The 20,519-nt window shown below is 39.6% G+C and overlaps 1 protein-coding gene across 1 annotated transcript in view; it reads right to left on the bottom strand.

Moving 5' to 3' along the window:
* Positions 1 to 913: 913 nt before the first annotated feature.
* The window catches only part of Cd96 (CD96 molecule), a 101,102-nt gene continuing 81,496 nt past the window's right edge, over positions 914 to 20,519 (bottom strand). Inside the window, exons 10-16 of the mRNA XM_059277434.1 lie at positions 19,045 to 19,113; positions 18,530 to 18,601; positions 11,196 to 11,309; positions 7,044 to 7,106; positions 6,129 to 6,215; positions 3,334 to 3,457; positions 914 to 1,166 (exon numbers count right to left, since the gene is read on the bottom strand). Coding sequence (XP_059133417.1) covers positions 1,058 to 1,166; positions 3,334 to 3,457; positions 6,129 to 6,215; positions 7,044 to 7,106; positions 11,196 to 11,309; positions 18,530 to 18,601; positions 19,045 to 19,113 — 638 coding nt within the window. The 3' untranslated portion in view covers positions 914 to 1,057. The remainder of the gene's footprint in view (positions 1,167 to 3,333; positions 3,458 to 6,128; positions 6,216 to 7,043; positions 7,107 to 11,195; positions 11,310 to 18,529; positions 18,602 to 19,044; positions 19,114 to 20,519) is intronic.

The following is a 20,519-nucleotide window of genomic DNA, read 5'->3' as shown; positions in this document are numbered from 1 at the left end:
AAATGAGTGACAGAATTTCAGGCTGAAGACCTTTTGTGAACATTTGGAATTGCTGTGAGAATTTGGACATTTTTGTCTTAGGATTTCCTCAGAGATCGTGACAAAAGTCAGAGAGGATCACAATTTTGGCAGCTAGTTTAGCATGATGGGAAACCATCCAGAAGATTTTTGTATGGGCATGTTTATGGTGTGACTGTAAAATGTTTCCCGCAGGCTCATGTTTATACAATTGGTCCTCAGCTGTTGACAATGTCCAAAGGTCATGGAACCTTTTGGACATGGGATCTGGCTGGCAGATGTGAGGTGAGAGGGGAAGGGCTAAGGGGTTACAGGTTGGCTCTGTTTCCAGTCAGTATCATGTTACAAGCAGCCGCTCCATGCCACCTTGCCTTCCCCTCAAGGATGGTCTGTATTCCTTAAACCATGAGCTGGCATAAGCCCCCCTTTTTGTGTGTGAAATTGCTTACTGTCAGATATTCAAACACTAGCAAAAAATTTAACCAATACAGAGTGTATGCCAGAAATCACTCTCCTCTTCCAGAATATTAAGGTAAGAAATGGAAAGAGAGCACTTTAAAAAAATGAAGCAGCCTGATGTGGGCTTCTTACATAAGCAAGGGAGTCTCTAGAACTTGCACTGAGTGTAAACATTGCTTTATCCTCTAGCACGGTGGCTCTCAACCTTTCTAATGCTTGGACCCCTTAATACAGTTCCCCATGTGGTGACCCCCCCCCACCACAAAATTATTTTCATCGTTACTTTGTAACTGTCATTTTGCTACTGTTATGAATTGTAATGCCAACATTTTCTGGAGATAGAAGTTTGCCAAAGGGCTCGCGACCTACAGATTGAGAACCACTGTTCTAACTCTTGTTTACATCCCGAGTGTGTGCAGAAGAAGGAAAGCAAGGCGATGGGAAAACAACTCATTTATTTCCAGCATTCATTTGTGCTGCAGCAGAGGCTCGGCTGGTTGGTGATGATATTAATACAGGACGGTGTCTACCTCTCAACAGGACTCCAGAAATGCTCTGCTGTGTGGCAAAGCTCCGAAGCTCAGAGTGCCTCCATCTCATGACAAGGCAGATCATGTCCAGTGGGTTCTTGAATGCATCTGTACTTGATGGGAGGAGGTGGTGGCTTGAAAGGTGGGGGTCTTTCCATGCTGGGAAGAAAACATTTCTCTTTCAGTGCTGAGAATATGAGGTAGCATTTAAAAAAATTTATTCTATATGTCTTTTTCATCATGTATCTTGATCCCGTTCATTTCCCATCCCTTTGCATCTGCCCATGAGGTGGTATTTTTTTACAATTAGAGATATATTGATGAGGAAGAGATAACTCTATCTTCTTAGAATTTTTGTCAGCTTAACTCCGCAAATCATTTTACCATTAATTAATATTGGTTTTACACACACACATACACACACACACACACACACACACACACATATTGTTAATGTATTTTATAGTTTGCAAAGTGATTTTGATTCTGGTATTTATTTTGTACCTAAAAATTATTATAATCACTGTTTGACAGAGTTGAGGCATAGAGGTTTTAAGGCACTTGCTTAAAAGAAGCAGACCAGCAGCAATTGAAGTCTTGTAACTAGATCCCATAATCTCCATGGCAACTGCCTCCTAATGGAAGGAGCTTTCCTCTTACATGGGTAGAACATCCCTCTAGAGGCAGAAACATAAAATTCAAGGACTTTTTCAAATAGCAACTTTGCCAACTCTAACCTCTCAGCCTCTTTGCACACTCTCATGTACAAGGTGAGGCTCTGGTACAAGTGGGAAGCAAGCTGTTCCTGTACTCCTCCTGGGTCGGTTGGCAGGATAATGCATGCCTGAAGTTGTCTTTGTGCAAAGCGTATTTTGTTTTAGCACGATGTATCTCTGTCTTATGCACACACCAAGCATCCAGGTTCATGAGGTATTTTGTTGTGCCAATGTCCAAGATATTTTGATAGCAGAAAATAGGGATATATCTGTGAGAATTTTTGTGTCTATGCTCTGGCAATCAATAGTATCTCAATTTAGAGAGAGAATGAGTGAAGAGAACGGGGAGGGTTGAGGGGGAGGGGGAGAGAAAGAGACTATTTTGTATGCTTTTGTCTTCATATAACAGATATTTAAGCAGAGAATAATTGAAAAACTCACTCCTTTTGTACTTCTATTTATATTAATATAAACACTCCTAATTTCAAAAGGTTTATTTTTGTTTATGTGCATGTCAGCTTTGAGGGCAGGTCCCCTCAAAGACCAGAAGAGGCAATCAGAACAACTGTTACATGAGGCTGTGAGCTACCAGACACAGGTGCTGGGAACTGAACCTGGGTCCTCTGCAAGAGCAGCAAGTGCTCTTAAGCATTGAGCCATCTTTCCAGCCCCGTAATCTGTAATCCTTATTGCCTTGCTTGTGACTATTTAAAAATATATCAAAATGTGTATCTGAGTCTAAGAAACTTGTACTTTTTTTCAGAAAAATTTTGAATTTCTTAAGGTTGTATAGTGTCCAAGATACAATCTTTGGATAAAAAAAAACAATATTGATTGTGTTTTTAATTAGCATGAAATTCATAGCTTTTCTGAGATGCATGTGGTAGGTAGGATGCTTGTTGGGCATACCTATTATGGTCTTCAGGGGTACTCCGGGAAGATGATGCTGTGCAGTGAGTGATGATTGTTGTATTAGATAGCAAACACATGGAGATCAGCACTGTGTATTGTGGGCTCTCCTGGAATCACAGCCTAGTCCAGGCTCATCCCCAATAACTGAATCAGAAAAAGGGAAGTTAACCCTGACACCCACTTCAGATTGCTGCATTGAGAAGTTAGGAATATAAAGAGACTCTTTCCCTGCTCTTGTGATAAAACGGAACGGGTGGGGGAAGCCCACTCTATGGAGAGCAGCTGGAAAGTTATTAAAAATTACTTTTCTTACTCAATTTCACACGAGCATCTGGGCCCAGCTGATCCCAGTCAGGTCAAAAATGCATGAAAATGAAAAAATAATGACGATTCAAAGAAGACAATCAGTTTTATCGATGTGGCGAGGTGAGGCGTGGTTCTTGTTTCATGCCTACTGACCTGTGCGCAGAATCTGCTGTTCCACCCAGGCAAGCCAGTGCAGAGAGGGAGACCGAGTCGGGATCTGTGTGTTGAGCCTTCACTGAATGATCCTGGGAAAACTGTATGTTTTCTCCGAGCTTTTAGAAGCTGGCTTGCTCATTAAATTATGAGAGGAATGAATGCCATGTAGTTTTTGTATCAAGTGAATATTTTATGATAGAAAGTGTAGATGTCTTTACATATCTTGATATACTCACATTTCTTTTTGGTACTGACACCATTTTCTTACTCCAAGCCCAAACAATATTGTGCAGAAGGACAGCAAAGCCGCTATAACCACAGGCCAGGACATTCCCTCTCTGGGCTTATTAATGGGGATACCTGAAAAGGGCGAAAGGGATGAACATTAGTACTAAATGTTGGCCTTGGGAAAAACAAAGGGATTTCTATAGCTCAGTGTATCCCAGTGGTACAGTACTTGCTCAGCATGCATGAGGGGCCATGTGTAATCCTCAATGTCACAAAAACATTAACTTCTCATATGGAAGAGACATATTTTCCCCAAGGATTATGAGGTGTTTACTGACTATGACCATACATTCCTTTTTATAGGCGATGACAACTTAATAGTTAAGTATCCTATCAGCAATTTTTTATGACTACAAGAACATATATGTATATGCATGCATGCCATAAATATATATTAAAAATATATATTCCCTATATTATAAATATATATTCCATATATTATGAATGAGTGCATACTTGCATACTAGTCTGTTCCAGGCCTCTTAGAACACAGAGTTATTTTCATAGCAATGTGTAGAGATACATCTCATTCTGTCCCATGCCTGGTTAATTCTTCAGTACTATAGTTAATTTAATCTGTTTCTTAATGTTGGTCAAACTATTTCAAGCTTTTTTTTTCTTCTAACAATACTTGAAGAAAATTTCTTAGTCATACAGTTTGTGTTTTTGAGACAGGGCTTCATGTATTCTAGGTTGCCTGGAAGTCACTATGTATCTGAGAATAACCTTGAACTCCTGATCCTCCTTCCTCTACCTCCTGAGTGGCAGATTGTAGATTTATGCTTCCATGTCTAACTTATGAGGCTTTGAAGATTAAACCAGGGTTTATGGCATACTAGTTAAGTTTTCTAATAGCTAAGCTATGTTCTCAGACATATATTTTATTTATTTATTTATTTATTTATTTATTTATTTATTTATTTATTTATTTATATATCACTCACTCATTCATTCATTCATTCATTCAGTGCCAGTGAATCAAATCTAGATCCCTACACATGCTTAGGCAAACACTCTACCATACCTTAAGAAATTAATAATTTTCTGAAAAAAATACAAGTTTCTTGGACTCAAATCCACCTTTTAATATATTTTTACGCCTCCATTGAAGCATTCACAAAAAAAAGTAATGAGAATTACAGATCGTGGGGCTGGAAAGACAGCTCAGTGTTAAGAGCACTTGTTGCTCTTGCAGAGGACCCAGGTTCAGTTCCCAGCACCTGTCAGGTAACTCACAACTTCAAAACAGTAGCTCTCTAAGGGATCTGACGGCATCTTCTGGTCCACTGAGTGTACCTGCACTCATACTCTAGCCATGTTTGATATTAATTTACACAGATAATTTGAACAAAAATTATCTAGGTTGATTTTTTTTCTTGAATGTTTTAAATTGGTGATAAATTGCTTGTGGGTGGTGATAAGGTTTATGTTTCTTTTATTTCCTAGTTTTTATTATTGATTTTTATACAGTAAAGTTTCAAAGGGATTGGGAATTAAAGGCTTGACTTAAAATATTACTTTCATGAGGTTGGGACTACAGGTCAGTGCTAGAGTAGTTACCTACGGTACATGAAGCCTTGAGTTTTTATTTTTTATTTTATCATTGAAAAAAATTAGTGCTGTAAATACTTTGTATGTTTATATAGTTTTGGCTACAGCCTCATGATAATTGCCATGTATATCATTATGATTAAATCTAAAGGCTTATCCTTTTCATACAACACACATTTTCAATTTCCCTGATGACCCTCCCATCTCAACCTGCCATAGGAAACAATGAAGGTATCTTTGAAGCTCATGTTGTTCTATTCATAACCACATGGTACATTGTCTCTACCAATGGCTAGAGAGTTCATACAAATAACAAGTGTAGGACTGAGTAGAGTTCTATTCATCAAGTCAAAACTTACTAGGTTACATCTGGAAAGCATATAAGAGCCAACATTTTACAACCAACATTTTAGAAAATGAAAAAAAAGAAAAGGTTCAAAGCAAGTTTTGCACTAAGGCAGATGAATCATCCTTTGAACACAGATTTTGTAGTGGAGATTCAACCTTTCCAATCATGCCTCTCTTGGAGCTAGGAAGCCTGTATCTTGAAGCTATTCGTTAGAACTTTGTCATCAGTTTCTTCCTCATGATATGTGTGGGGTGATGCTATAGTGATGTGCAATTGTATGACCACCCATATGAAAGGTTATGTGGCTCACTAGTCAACAGAGCATGCTCCCCAATGGTGAAATTATTTACTGTTCCTATGACTTAATAACCATGATCTCTGTGCAGGTTCAAACTGCACTGAATCACTTGCTCTTTCAAGATGTAGAATGAGGAACTGCATTTTGCACTGACATAATTTTTATTAGTTGAGCTACAGGAATACTCTTTATTACAACAATCTTTCTTGACTCAAATAATGTTTTCATAAGCCTGCAATGTTTTTTCCACTTTTCAACTGACTAATTCTTATTTCGTTTTATTCTTTCAGATTTTAATTTGAACTATAAGCACTTTAGAGCATTTCCTAGTCTCCAGTTAAAATCAGATCTTTCTGTTAGATTCTGAGAACACTTTCTCAGAACTCTTGTCATAAACCAGTTCCATTGTGTGATTATTTTGCATCTCCAGTGGGTCATAATCTTTAGGACACCAGTGTATACCCACCATGTGCCAGAGTGTCTGAAAAGGTGCTGAAAATAATTGCTGAGTAAAGAAAATATCAAATAAAAGACAATCAACTCACTGGTGATATGGCTGTGGTCATTTTTAGTCATCCCATTTGCACTTGTAGGGACATCTGGAAATTCTTTGGTTGTGCTAGTGATGACATCTAGAGAGGTAAAGGCAACACCCGAGTTCAGCTTGACGGCCATCTCAGTATGATCAAGTGACATAAACTCATAACTGAATCACTAGTATTACTGGGAAATTTTCACTGTGAATAGCTTCAGCACAGCTATGCTAAGTCTAACTGGGATAAGGAGATTTTTCTACATTAAATTTAATTCTAAAGACCTAGGTACAGCAAGGCTGGAGTCCTGGGATCTGTCTAATGGCTACCAAATGAGTGGAATTTCCTGATGGTTTAAGGAACAGAGTCTTCACACTTCTGAATAACAAAACAAGGATGGCTGAAGAACTCCCTGAAAAAAAAAATAAGTAGCTTTGCAAAATTCTACAGGCGAGGTCACAGAAAGATATGGTCCCAGCCATAATCTCACAGGCTAGTTAAGATTCAACTAACCACAATACTGATTCTCCATGCTCTGATATAGTAGAAGATTGTCACAGATTCTTTTGCAACAAATAAATAAATCTGTGTTGACTCATCTTTCCATGTCCAGTGGAAAATTAAAAATTGAGAGGCATTTTCCATGGGTGTAACTGGTCAAAATGTCATCATGTACATTTCATTTGAGGCAAACTATAAAACAAACAAACAAACAAACAAACAAACAAACAAACCCCCTAAGGCCCTGTCTCTGTCTTGTCTGAGTGACTGAAGGATTTTCATATCACTCATTGTCATTTTCATCATGAGGATGCTCTTTAAAACACCTGCCTGCGACTGGTATTTCATCATTCTTATTTTCTGTCTGGGCCCACACTTAAGCATACCACTGTCTTCTGTGTCACTCTGTCTTCCCCAGGCACTTACCATGAGGAGCCAAGGTTGCCTCTGAGGGGGCTGAAGTGTGCATTTCACTGGGTATCAATGAAACTGATAATGGAAGACGATATGCAGAGTTAGCTTTTCTAGTCATATTTTTTTTTCTTCACCGTTAAGTGAATCTAACAACTGGGAAAAGGTACAGTAATGAATACTTAAAAATAATCTTATTCAGCAACCTTACAGTGGACATTTGATTATCCAAAATACAGTGGGAGTTGAGGGGATGCTTATGGTTTTGATATCTCTAATTGGGGAAGTTTTGACGACAGTCTCTGCTGAGGTTTAAAGTTGCCTCCTCTAAAAGATGTTGACAATATGAGAGCATTAAGAGGTGAGTCTTTAAGAGGTCAGTACACTACATGAGCTTCTCCCCTCATGAATGGTCTCAAGACCCCATGAAAGAGGCTTCTTGTGGCATTCACCCCAGCCTTTCAACCTTGTGCCATGTGAGGACCTAGCAATAAAGTCTTCATCACATGCCTGTATCTTGATCTTCCAGCTTCTAGAGCTTTGAGAAAAGACATGCATTTTCTTTATAAAATATGTGGTCTTATTCTGCTGTAAGTATGAGAGTGGATTGACTTAGTCACTTAGAAATAGGAAGAAAGAATGGAGAAAAGCTCCTGTAACATGGAAAGAGATTCTCATTGCTTTTATGTCCATCCTACAGAGACACAGAAAGATGGGAAGAGAATGAAAGCCCTCATGTGTTATGGTGGCCTTTGGCCAAGTAAACATGTCAGTAGGACTTTGAAGACCTTGCTGGAACATTTGAGAAGGAAGAAAGGCATTTATGTTTTTGGTTCCCTGGCATTTCCAGTCAACTGTGGACACTGAACTGCATCAACAATGAACTAACAGACTTTCATGGCCACAGGCCTGGAGGCAAGCTTTTGCCTTGAGTGGATGGTGGCAAATATGATTTTTGAAATAGACCTGTCAACTCAGTCTTCTTTATTGTTCTATCTCTGGAAAGAACGACCCATTGCATGGCACACACCTGACTCTGAACACAAGCATCAAGTAGAATGTAAAGGAAGATGACTACAGAGGTGTATGCTTGCCATCAATAGAAACATTCTATACCTGTCCATTTAAAATACCGTAATGTTTCCAAGTTAAGGGCTTTAGAGTGTGCCAAGATGAATGGATGAAGCGAAAACATTTAGCCCCCACTTTCTTGCCATCTCCTCTGCATGTCAACAGCAGCTGCAGCTGAAGAAGGGAGCATGCAGAAGCTGCATCTACTGTCAGTGAAACTCTCCAACCTTGCCCTGTGACCTCGAATCATGCTTTTGTGCTAGACAGAATGGCAGGATCTACAGATGATGGACTGATCATTTGCTTAAAGCTCAATTTTTTTGTTATAGCCATTGTTAGATAGTGATTCTATTGACAAAGAGCAATGACTAATCAATAATCAATTGTGAATAGGTCAGGATTTGGGCAAAATAAATAAGGCAGCAGATTTTTCTGGATAAACTTGGTTTTTTTGTTTTGCTCAATGTAGTGTTGCCTTTAACTTTTTAGTTTCACAGCCTGGCATCTTTTAGTATCCTTTCAGAGTATGCAGAGTTTGCAAAAAAGGATGGAATATAATAATTTATGCTAAGGTAAAAATAAATTGAACAAAAAAACTGTGTTTAAAGCAAAAATACTTTTCACTGCATATTTATTATCAGTGAACCAATAAAGAAAATTCTATAATAATTATTAACCAGTGAACACTAATACGTTTTGTCCTAAATGTGGGAGAGCATTTATTTCTTGCCAGTGCTGATTTTTTTTAAGTTAAAAAAAAATCAAACTTAATACAATTCAAGGAGCATCACCACAATCCACACAAATTATATAAATAGCAATTCTTAAAATTATGCAAATCAATGATTCAATAAAATTTCTTTTTATACAACTGTAATATTTCTTAGAATAAAACATTATATAATAAAATTACAATAGAAAACCCTCCTTGGAAAAGGAGAGAGCTATTTTTACACAGTTTATTTTGTTTGTTCTCATTATGTGGCTCAGGTCCTCTCTGGATGAAGCAGGTTGGCCTCACATTTGTGGTGATCCCATTACCTCTCTCTCACTCTCTCTCAAGTGCTGTTAATATAGGCATGTGTCACCACATCTGGCTTGTTTTCTTTTTGGTTTAAGAATTTTTGTTTTACTTGTGTTAAGAAGTTAGTGGTCCAAGACAGGCTCCAAAACTACACAAAACTACCCTGTCTCGAAAAACTGAAAAAAGTTAGTGGTACAGAGAGAGGTGAAGAAAGAGAAGCTTCCATTTGATTTGACATGTCTTAAAAAACTTAAATTGGATAAAGGAGAAATTTCAATACCAAAAATATGTTACAAAAGTCTTTCAGAATGATAAAGAGATGAGTCTCTTTTTCCTTTGCTCATTTCTGTATGTATTTGGTGTGTGGGTGTGTGTGGGCACATGTTCATGTGGCTGCATGTTTCAATGAGCATGCATACATACAGAGATTTGGGATTAATTTGGAAGTCATCCTAAATGACTCTTTCACCTTATTCACTGAGGCACAGTCTCTCAATGCGGCTGATCTAGATAGCCAGCTTGTTGGGGTGGGGGACAACTGTCTTTTCCTTCCTGAGCTGGAACTACAGACAGGCTGCCACACCCACTAGTATTTACATGGGATCTGTGAGTCAGAAAGGAGGTCCTCATACTTGCATGATACGCACTTAACAACTGAGTCCTTTCTCCAGCCCCTATAAATGGTTTTTATATTGATTGCTCCCAGAGAGAGCAGTCTTCCTGAAGCGTGTTTGTGTATAGAATTCTCTGTAAGATAGGATTGGCCACCTCCAATGACCCATCTGTCATTAAACCAGCAGTTTTCTGAAAGCTCACTCAGTCTCACCATTTAAATACCCCATTCTTAGCTATCCCACCTTCCATTCTCCAGTCTCCCGGGGAGTGTCCAAGCAAAATGGTGCTGAGTTCCCGGTTTAATCAAAATGGTCTGTGTTGAGCCCTCATTGTGGTGCTAACTATTGTGTCCAGTTTTGTCATGACCAGCTGCTCCACAGATGGGACCCTCACAAGGTTCTCAACCATAAAAATGAAGTGGTACGCACATTCTTTGCGGCCAGGAGAAATGACACTCTAATAAAACGTCAAATTTTAAAACAGAGAAGTGAAATTTTCATTTGAGGCTGACTTCAGCGGAAGCCATGGGGGGATGGTAAGCGAAGGTGCTTTAGCGGCGGCGAGGGAGTAGAATGAGATGTGAGCTGAGAGAAAGACTTGAGAAGTGGAGGACAGAAATACTGAGTTTAGACAGCTGAACCACCAGGGGACAGAGGGACTGCTGGGGTCATCGTGCAGCTCGCTGAGTTTCTGGCACGGCATAATCCTGCCCCCACTGTCTCTCAGTTCCTCACTATCAGCCTGTCCCCTCTTCATTTCTGTGATAGGCTTTCACTACACAGCGCAGGGGAGTCTCGATCTCCTGATCCTCCCGTCTAATCTTCCCGAGTGCTGGGATTACATATGTGCCGTAGCTCTAGCCTCCTCGTCTCCCTCTGCCTAAGGAACATAGAAAGACTGCTGTGCGACCGTTAAGCTTTGCAAACACCAAAAATCTGAAAAATTCTAGCCAGGACTAGGGGCAGATTAAATAAATAAATTGTAAACTGAAGAAAGGGACATAGCATTTGAAAGACCATAACTGACTTATGGTCCAAAACCACAATAGCCTCCCAGGTGCTGGCTGGTGAAGATGGTGAAGGGGCAGGTTCTAGTGCTGGACACAGCGTCGAAGCCAGGTGGCCAAGCAGGTACTGCTCGGCTAGAAGCTGGTGGTTGTGTGCTGAGGGGGCATTGGCGTTTCTGGAAATTTCTACAGAAATAAGTTAAAGCACCTCGATTTTCTTCAAAAGCTGATGAACACCAACCCCTCTCGAGGCTCCTACCACTTCTGAGCCCCAGCAGCGGTCCCCGCCCCCACTCTGAACGAGACATGCTATCCCAAGTGAGGCCAGGTTGCCCTGGATCATCTCGAGGTATTGGTTGGGATCCTTCTGCCTTCTGACAAGAAATAGCAGAAGGCAGTCCCTGCTGCCTTCAATGTTATGCAGTGGAAGCCTGTGAGAAAGTTTGTTTACCTGGGGCATCTGGCTCTGGAGGTCCTGTGGAAGTACCAGGTAGTGGCAGCCATTCTGGAGGAGAATTGGAAGGAGACCAAGATCCGCTGTTGGAAGATGAAGCAGCTCTTGAGGCTAGAGACGCAGGCAGAAAAGAACATGGAGAAGAAAATCAGCAAGTTCATAGAGGTCCACAAGACCAACGGACTCCTGGCATGAACCCAATAAAGACTGTGTCTCAAAAGGAAACAAACAAAAGACCCCCCAAACAATACCATCTCCTTTTAAAGTCAGTAATGGCAATTATGAGCCCGGAATGTGAAAATGTGATGTACTGAGGTGAGTCGGAGGCTTCAGGCCCCTGGAAACCCAAAGTGCTTTTTTGCTTGTTTACCTCAGGCTGGCTGGTTTCAATGAAGGTTCAGGCTTCATTGGAGCAGGTGAATAGCAAGGGAAATCAGGAAGAAAGTTATTAAGATTCAATTTTCCACTCCATAGCCTGATGACCTGAGCACTGGGGTAAAAATGCCTTCCGAGATGTCATTAACATCACCCACTGGGGTATGAAGGTGGCCTGGCAGAGTATTCCCATTTCATAGGTGCTTGAAGTAAAATACGCATTTTGTTTCCAGATCCTGGGAAATTTGGAAGCTGAAGTAGGATTAGATTCCAATGTCTTCTAATTGCAGCCTAGATCTCATTAAGTTAGTAAAACAAAAATGACAGCAAAAGATTGCATTCAAATATATTCTTATAAATGCAGATAAATGCAAGGCAATAAAAATGGCAGAGGTATTTAAATATGTATGAGGCCCATAACGTGAATCTCCCAAGACCATGTTCACAAGCAGCAGAGGACCCAGAAACACAGAAATCCATCCATTATCATTCTTTTTTTCTGCCTGTAAGTACTTCATAAATCTATTGAAATAAGCATATTGAGAGAAGAAGAAAAAAAAATCCCATTACTAACGCCTGTCCTGAATCTTGCCAAATGCATCATCCAATATTGCATGTCGCACTACAGCCCAATTCAACTGGCAGCAATGTGTTTCAAAACAGTTGGGGAGTGAGCATTCAATTTCAGCTTGTTAGATTCTAATGGATTTCTGTGAATGATTATAAATAGAGCAACCCACAGCTTTCTTCTTTTAAACTTATGGAAAGAAAATGATCACATCTTATTCACGCAATATTGAGGATGCAAGTCTTCACTGCCAGTGAAACGTTCTTTGTCTGATGGATGTCCGAGTCCATTCCTAGACCTTATTGTTTCTGAGGCCATTTTAGGATAAGAATACTCATGAGATGTCTTTGGACAAATGAAGTTTTCAAATGGTAAAGAACAGAAAATGTGAAAGATTGTAAGAGTTCATTTCATTATGAACTGTATCAAAACTACTAAGAATACAGTATATAAACTATAAAGCAAGACTAAGCAGCATGGTATCTTTGTTTCCTAGTTTCTGAGCTAGAAACTGCATTGGATACCTGTTTGGTTGGAGCTTCTGGCTTGCCTCTGCAGAAGCTGGAAAACCCTGACTTCCCTACTTCCCCCAACTCTGCCCACACTAAAAAACTCTGCACAAAGGAATGGCACCCAAAGCCCAGTTCCACATTTCTCGCAGTCAGTCCTATCCATTTTCCTGATGTGACTAGCCTACCCAAGTGGGCTTAGCCTTTTGTCATACTTGGGGACAGTCCTAGATCCTGGCTGGCACATCATCACCCTTCACCTAAGATCTATAAAACCTCCCTGCTTTAGCTCTGGGTTTCAACTTCTCTGACCTTGTTCTCTGAGACCAGTGAACCCATCCGGGAATTGCTTTGTTCTCAACAGGTATGCTGTTATACTTGTAATTTGGCTTGATCCAACTTACTGCATCAGTACTATAATAACAATGTAAATAGATATGACTATGGGCTGAGAGTGTAGCTTATTTTGGTAGAGTGATTGCTTAACATACATGAAGCCCTGGGTTTGATCCCCAGCACCACCACAGACAGACCTAGTTATGGTGGTGTGTGTCTGTAATCCCAGAACCCAGGAAGTGGAGACAGGAGGATCTGAAGTTCAATTCTAGTCATCCTCAGCTACATAGTGAGTTGGAGGCAAGCCTGGGCTACATGAAACACTGCCTCGAAAATAAATTTCAAACTTCCAATTAAGTAAATCATTTCATTTTACTGTGTGTCTGCCTGTGTCATCTTCTTAATCTGCATGCAATTATCTTTTCACTCATTCACTCTCTGATGAGCACAGACTGGGTGCCTGCCATTGTTGTAGATGGTAGGATACATAGGACAGGGAGAAAATAGGTCAATTTTAGGTTCATGTTCTTTCGTACCCTACATTCTAGTATAATTAAAAAAATAATAATGCAAACAATGAAAAAGATCACACATGAAAAGTATTATGGTGGGAATTAAAATATGACTTTACATGCACAATATCAATTTATCTTGGAATTGTCTTCTCCAATGTCATCCTCAATAAACTTTTATCTCCACTGCTACAATTTTTATCCTATAACTAACAAGTGTTCCTTCCCTTGTCTGAATGTCTGTCTTTCACTGGTGTTTCACTGACTTGTCCAGGCTTTACTTTAGGGACAGGTACAGTAAACATAAAGGGTTTATGTCACTTGCTTACAGGACAGTCTAAAGAATAAAGGATGATAAGACACTAAGGTAGGTGGAGAATTTTAGCAGTGTATTACAAACAGCTCTCTTTTGTATTACACCATATAAATGTGGACTTTCTTCCTATGGGTCACTAATGTTTTCTTGTTAATTTTATAACAACTTGGTGAACCCTTTCTAACTTGTGTCTTTGTATATATAAGACACATTGAGTATTTTAGTACATTTGGATGGCTTCATAATACTTCATCCTGTTCAATATCCTCCTATTATTACTTATTATCTTCTGTGGTGATAATTTATCTGTGTCCCCCAAAAAAAATTATCTGAGGATCAGAGGATAAAGGTCAGCCACTATTAGTAAAAACAGAAGTCATGCAATGTTAGCACACACCCTTAATCTATCTAGGCCTCTGTGTGTTCAAGACCATACTAGGGCACAGAGCCCAGTGTGGTGATACACACCTTTAATCCTAGTACCAACCATAGAGACCTGGAGGTCTGTATAGACAGGCAGTGACAAGGAAGTGAGGTAGCTGGGCTAAGAGCCAATGAGAGAGCAGAACAGCAAGGCAATAAAAGCCTGGGTAGACAGCAAGTTGTGGCACTTTGGAAGCTGCGGCGTGGAGGTTAGCTGGTGGCTGTTCTGATTCCTCTGATCTCTGTTAGATTTTCACCCCTATTTCTGGCTCCGTGTTTTTTTTATTTAATAAGACCACTTAGAAATTAATCTTCAATCTTCTCTTAATATTGTATCACTTTTATCTATACACATAGATTTTGGGTTGTTTTAAATCACAGCATACTTGTCCTGTCTCTTATTATTTCTAACAACACTGTTCTGAATGCTGTAATTTGCATAGCCAATAATTTTATCACATGTCATAACTAATTCATGTATTAGATTATACTCTTTATAATTAATTAATTTTTGACATAGAATCTTATTCTATAGCTCATGTGGACTTGGAACTCACCTTGTAAACCATACTGGCATCAAACTCATGGCTAATGCCCTGTGTAAGTCTCTATAGTGCTGGAATTTTACAGGTGTATGCCACCACATCTGGCCACACATTTTATTTTTAGAAATTAAAAATATATGTTGCCTCCTGGCATTTTTTTGGACTGAACACAGAGTGATCAAGATTGATCTATGCTGCTACACATGGCTGCTCTCCACTCATCTTTTGTCCCTCTATAGTATTTTATTTGAGTATACAGCAATTTATCTGTTCTATTGACCATGGTCATTTAGATTATTCTTAATTTTTGCTACATAAATGGAGCTTTCTGCCAATATTTGTGCTCACTGCTCCTGTATACAGTAAATTGTGGGAGAGGGATGTAACTAGGAGTAATATTGTTGGGTAGGGTTGGCCCCTGTTCAGCTTTCAAACATCCTGCCTGAGCTGCGGGAAGTGAGTGTAACAACGTGTGCACACACAACGCGTGGAAGTCATAATTACAATACAACACTTGGCAAAGCTAATATAGAAAAGGTGACTTTTATTTCGGTCCTTATTCACCTTCCTTGCTGCCTAGAGAGGCAGAACAACCTTTTAGATGTTTCTGAGCAGGCATGTTTCATAGTTTGAAATGAGGAGCTATCTCCATTTTCTATTGGCTTTTGTGGTTGAGTCGTGAGCATTTCTTACATGCTTTTTCTGTTGTCATGTGTTTCGTTGTTGTTTTGAGCTGTAAGCATTCTTTACACACTCTTTCCTTTCTCTCTGTGTGTATTTGTGTGGTACATGCATGTGGATGCACATGTGTGCATGCAGGTGCATACACTCGTATCCATGTGTGCAGAAGCCAAAGAAATGTAAGCAATAAATCATTATGATGAACTTTCAGTATGAAATGTGCTTAGCTGATTAAAGACTCACAGATAAGCAGAAAGCATGAGACTTCTCTCCTGCCCTAGCTGGGACTGACACAGACTAGTCTCAGCATTCTGAGAGCTGGAAAGCTGCAGACAGTCTGCTTTGTGACTGCAGGGCATCCTTAATCAGAAAAGGGTGCAGTCTAAAGCCCCAGGATATTTATCAGATAAGGCTTTGCATCCTGAACCAATAAGGTGCTCAAAGAGTGTGAAGATTGTAATTCACTAGAGTACCAGCCTGTGGGGAAAAGACAGCAATTTCTTGGGATCAGGGACTTTAAAATCACTGTCTGTCTCATGTCAAATCAGTTTGCCAGCCATTTTTGTCTCTTCCCTGTGCTGGTGTCCTGTCTGCCCAACCAGATACTAAAAGCTGTTTTACTTTTGCTAGTCTCTTGAGTTTCTATTTACAGAGAGAGGGTCTTGTTTCTCACAGAAGGATGTCAGCTAGGTGGCCTGCTCTATCATGCTCTCCCTCATGCCCTTGAGACACAGTCCCTCACCGAACCTGGAGCTGGCCCGCTGGCAAGCCTCAGCAATCTTCTTGTCTCTAAGCTCCCCTTCCCTTGCACAGCACAGGGCTTACAAGCATGCATAGTTATGCTGGCTCTTGCTGGGAGGTGAGGGATCTGAACTCAGGTCCTCATGTTTCTACACATAGTGAACATCTGTTCCCACTGGGCCATCCCACAGCCCCTTCATACACAGATGTAAAGATGTTGAGTCCTTTCAGTTGTGAAATATGTGACCAATATCTTCTCCCACAGTAGAACTTCCTTTAATTTTTTTAAAATTGTCTTCTCATGAACCATATTTCTTAATTCCATGTAAATTATCCATCCTTTTAGAGCCAGGACAAAAATCATACTTTGATTACATATTTTTAACGTTTGTGTTTTGACATCAAGATGCTTATTCTAACTGTAAAGAAGTTCATTGAATTGCACAGACTTTGATCTGGTTCATTTTAGTGTGTGAGGTTTTTGTTTATTTGTAAGTTTTTAAAATAATAAAGTTTATAAAATCAAAATAGGTCCTCAACTGTATGCAATTTGCTTCTGTATAATGCGCAGTGTAAGAATTTGAAGGCTATTCTTAAAAAGAATCAATAATTCAGGTAAGTTTGCTGAGAAGTTCCTTCCTTTTCAGCGTCATCCGCCATGCTACCTCTGACCTCTGTCTAAACTCCACTTATGGGTGCCTGTTCTTCAGTGCTCCCCCTTCTGAGCACTGCCTTTTCACCCTTGGTTTTGGGACACTGAGTTTAAACACAGGTATCAATTATTAGTATGTTTAATAAAAGAAATACGTTAAATTATGGAGGATATTCCATTGGCTAATGAGGGAAGTGTGTGATGAATTAAAGCTGATGGTTAATCTACCTTCGGGCCCGAGGTCCACTGAGGAGATAAAAGCAATAAATAATCTTACAAAGACCTGCCCTGTATGAGTTCTTTTTCCTCTCTCGTTTCCTGAGCGCAGACTTCCAGTGGCACAGTGACAGCCAGCGAGGACATGATCTTTAAGGTTTTAGATGCACAGCTGAAATGCTTTGCAATGCATGTGCTCTGTGTGCCGAGAGCCCAGCGGTTACATTCCGTTTTGCACCTGAGGCCAGCAATGTCCTCCCTTCTGTCCCCTCTGCTTTCCATGTCACCTCCCCTGGGCAGCTCTTGTGCAGGTCTTCGTCTTCTGCCACTAAGAGGCAGTATTTGTCCTCCTCAGACTGTCAATGTCTCCTAAGGTGGTCCCGGCAGTGGGAATGGTTCCAAGTTGTAGTGGTGTGGTGCCTTGACATTGCCTTCAACTCTCTATTTAAAACCAATATAATATTTAAATTTATTCTTTGAGAATTTTATGCATGTATACAGCATACTTTGTTTGTAGTCTCTCCCTGCTTCCCTCCTCCATCTCCTTCTGGACTCTCCTCATATTCATTCTCTCTCTCCCTCACACATCTATCTTTGTCTCTCCCTCTCTTTCTTTCTTTCTTTCTTTCTTTCTTTCTTTCTTTCTTTCTTTCTTTCTTTCTTTTCTCTCTCGCTTTCTTGGTAACTCACTGAGTCTAATTAGTGCTGTCCATATATGCATGTATGTGGGACCACCCACTGGAACGTGGTCAGCCTATCAGGGACCACACCCTTAGCGAAAACCAAGTCTCTCTCTCCTAGCAGCCATCAACTGTCAGCGGCTCCTCAGCCAGGGCTGGGAGTTCATTCTCTTTTATTTTTGTTACAGATACACACATCCTGGCCAGTTTGCACTTTCTGCACATGCATTCAGAACCTTCCCTGACATCTTCACTGGTGTTTGGTTCTATTTATCACCTTCCTTCTTCCCCCATCCCTCCCCCCTCCCCTTCCTTCCAGAAGGCAGTATATCCTCAAGAACTACCTATGTAGCAGAAGATGATGTTGAACTAGCTGGGTAGCTAGTTCTGGAACTCCTGATCCTTCCTCTTCCACTTTCCAAATGCTGGGATTACAGGTGTATACCATGACATCTACTTTAGACCCCTCACTTTCAAGACAATTTCCCAGGTACCGTAGGAGCCCCTTCTTTCTGCCTTTGACTCATCTCATATCTGTGTATTGAATTTTCTTCCTTGTATCATTAGTTACCGTGTATCTGTCTTGCATCACAGCAAATTTGGGACTTAGATCTTGTCCATGTATGTATTCTAATCACCTGCAACAGTGCTCTAAACATGGTAGATGCTTTATAAGTTTTCAAGAGTATGATTATGAACACAGGACATGGTGGCTGCTCAATACATGTGCTGTGTGAGTGAATGTGAGATGCAAAGGGACCCATGGTTATACTCAACAGTTTTTGGCATCTGTCCCGCTGGATGTCTGGGAATAGTTGAAGCCTTTAGTAGTCATGCTGGAATTGCTGGCTGAAAGATAAAATTATTTTCAGAATCCAACAATTTTTTTTTTTTATAAAACTGTAACTTAATTTTGCTTTGTTTTTAATTTGTGTGGCTTTGGGGACATGTGAAATGTCCTTCCTACTCAGATACTAGCTGTTCTAAGGTTGACACTCTGTGTTTCACATTTAATGCCAACTTGTTACTGGTGTGTTTCCTTTTTCTCTCCTTGTAACTGGGTTACTTCAATATTACCTTAAAGTCCCTTGACAAGGTATATTGTAATGCAAGCTTTCAACCTTTACTGTTAAGACTATAGTGATCATCATATCCATATATAGTCACTACGGGGTAACTCAGAATCAATTGAAAAACATAGCCTTTTCCCAAACCTCAAGGTTTTAGATATAACAGTAAGATGTATGAGTTGCTGAATATGAAGCACAGGAAGAAAGTCCTGCTGTACTCACCTTGAGGAGTTGTATCTGATGTCGACACATCCCCATCTGCAATGGTCATTGAAGACATAGCTGGATATTCTATATTTAAAACAAAATTTCCAAGTTGCTGTAAGTATTTATAGTCACATGTTTAATGATGACCCTAAACAAGAGAGCCCTTGGGAGGAATCTAAGTAGACATATAATCTAATGATTAAACATGAAAAAAGAAACTGAACAGAGGAGTATATGCTTATGGTTACACAATAAATATTCACATCATTCATTTGCTGCTAACACAGTTCTCCTAAATTCAAATCTATTATATTCACTCTCTGAAACATATATTGATTCAATATCTACTTTATACCGAACACCATCCTAGGTGCTAGCATTGTAGTAATAAGTGAAATCAAGGTTTCTGTCTTCATGAAATTTACCTTCCAGGGAATTTTCATAAGGATAAAATATTTTCACATGCTAACTATTGTTTCATATTTATTTTGATTCTTAGCTTACAATGAATTTTCATAAGAGTATATTTCCACATACTATGGTTTCATATTTATTTCCATTCTTAGCTCACAAAGTCATCTCCCTCTTTACAACACACCCTTTCTCTTCCTTTTTGTCTCCTCTGCCACAAAAGAAAATATGTTTCCCATTCACTTCAAATGTGAATGCTTCTTTAGGGAGGAGGCAAGGCCAATGAAGGAAGAAGAATATCCAGCCACACTCTGCTGAAACCATGTCTGCATCTCCTTGAGAGACACATCTTTAATATATTTTGGTTGTATGTATTTCTCCTTTGTTCCCAAACATACCTAAGGTGGCTTACGGAAATATGCGGCAAAAGAAATAAAACAGTGAATAAAAAGAAAAAATAAGGACAGAGGAAATACAAAAAGGTGAGTTCTGTTGAAACCAGAACAAGGATAAGACATAATATGCATGACTTGGTATTTTGTTCCCTTAGCAGATAGAGTCCCACATTTGCTGAATTTTCTAGGGCAAATGTTAGAAAAGAAACAATGTATATTATTTGATTGATGTGTAGTAAAAGAAAAAGTAAGTCAGATTTGGAGAGTTATTTTTTTATTATTTATTTATTTATTTATTTATTTATTTATTTATTTATTTATTTATTTTGAGACAGGGTTTCTTTGTGTAGCTTTGAGCCTTTCCTGGAACTCACGCTGTAGACCAGGCTGGCCTCGAACTCACAGAGATCTGCATGTGCCACCAATGCCCGGCTGAGAGTTATTCTTTTTATCATAATTGAGAAAAAGATATTCCAAGTACTCATACGATGAATGCTATGGAAGTTGTACAATGTCCTTAACGACATCCTTGCAGCATGATAGAAGTGCGTTGTGTTTCCTCGTGCTGCTGTGGGAGGAGAACTGCGTCCCAGCTTCCTGAGTGCCTCAACTTTAGGAAAAGTCTTTTAACCACTGAGCCATCTCTCCAGCCCTGTAAAAATTCTTACCTGGAGAACATGGATA

Source organism: Peromyscus eremicus, chromosome 12, assembly GCF_949786415.1.
Source record: "Peromyscus eremicus chromosome 12, PerEre_H2_v1, whole genome shotgun sequence".
Lineage (NCBI taxonomy): Eukaryota > Metazoa > Chordata > Mammalia > Rodentia > Cricetidae > Peromyscus > Peromyscus eremicus.
Note: the sequence above shows the minus strand (reverse complement) of the source record. Positions and strands in the feature narration are given on the sequence as shown.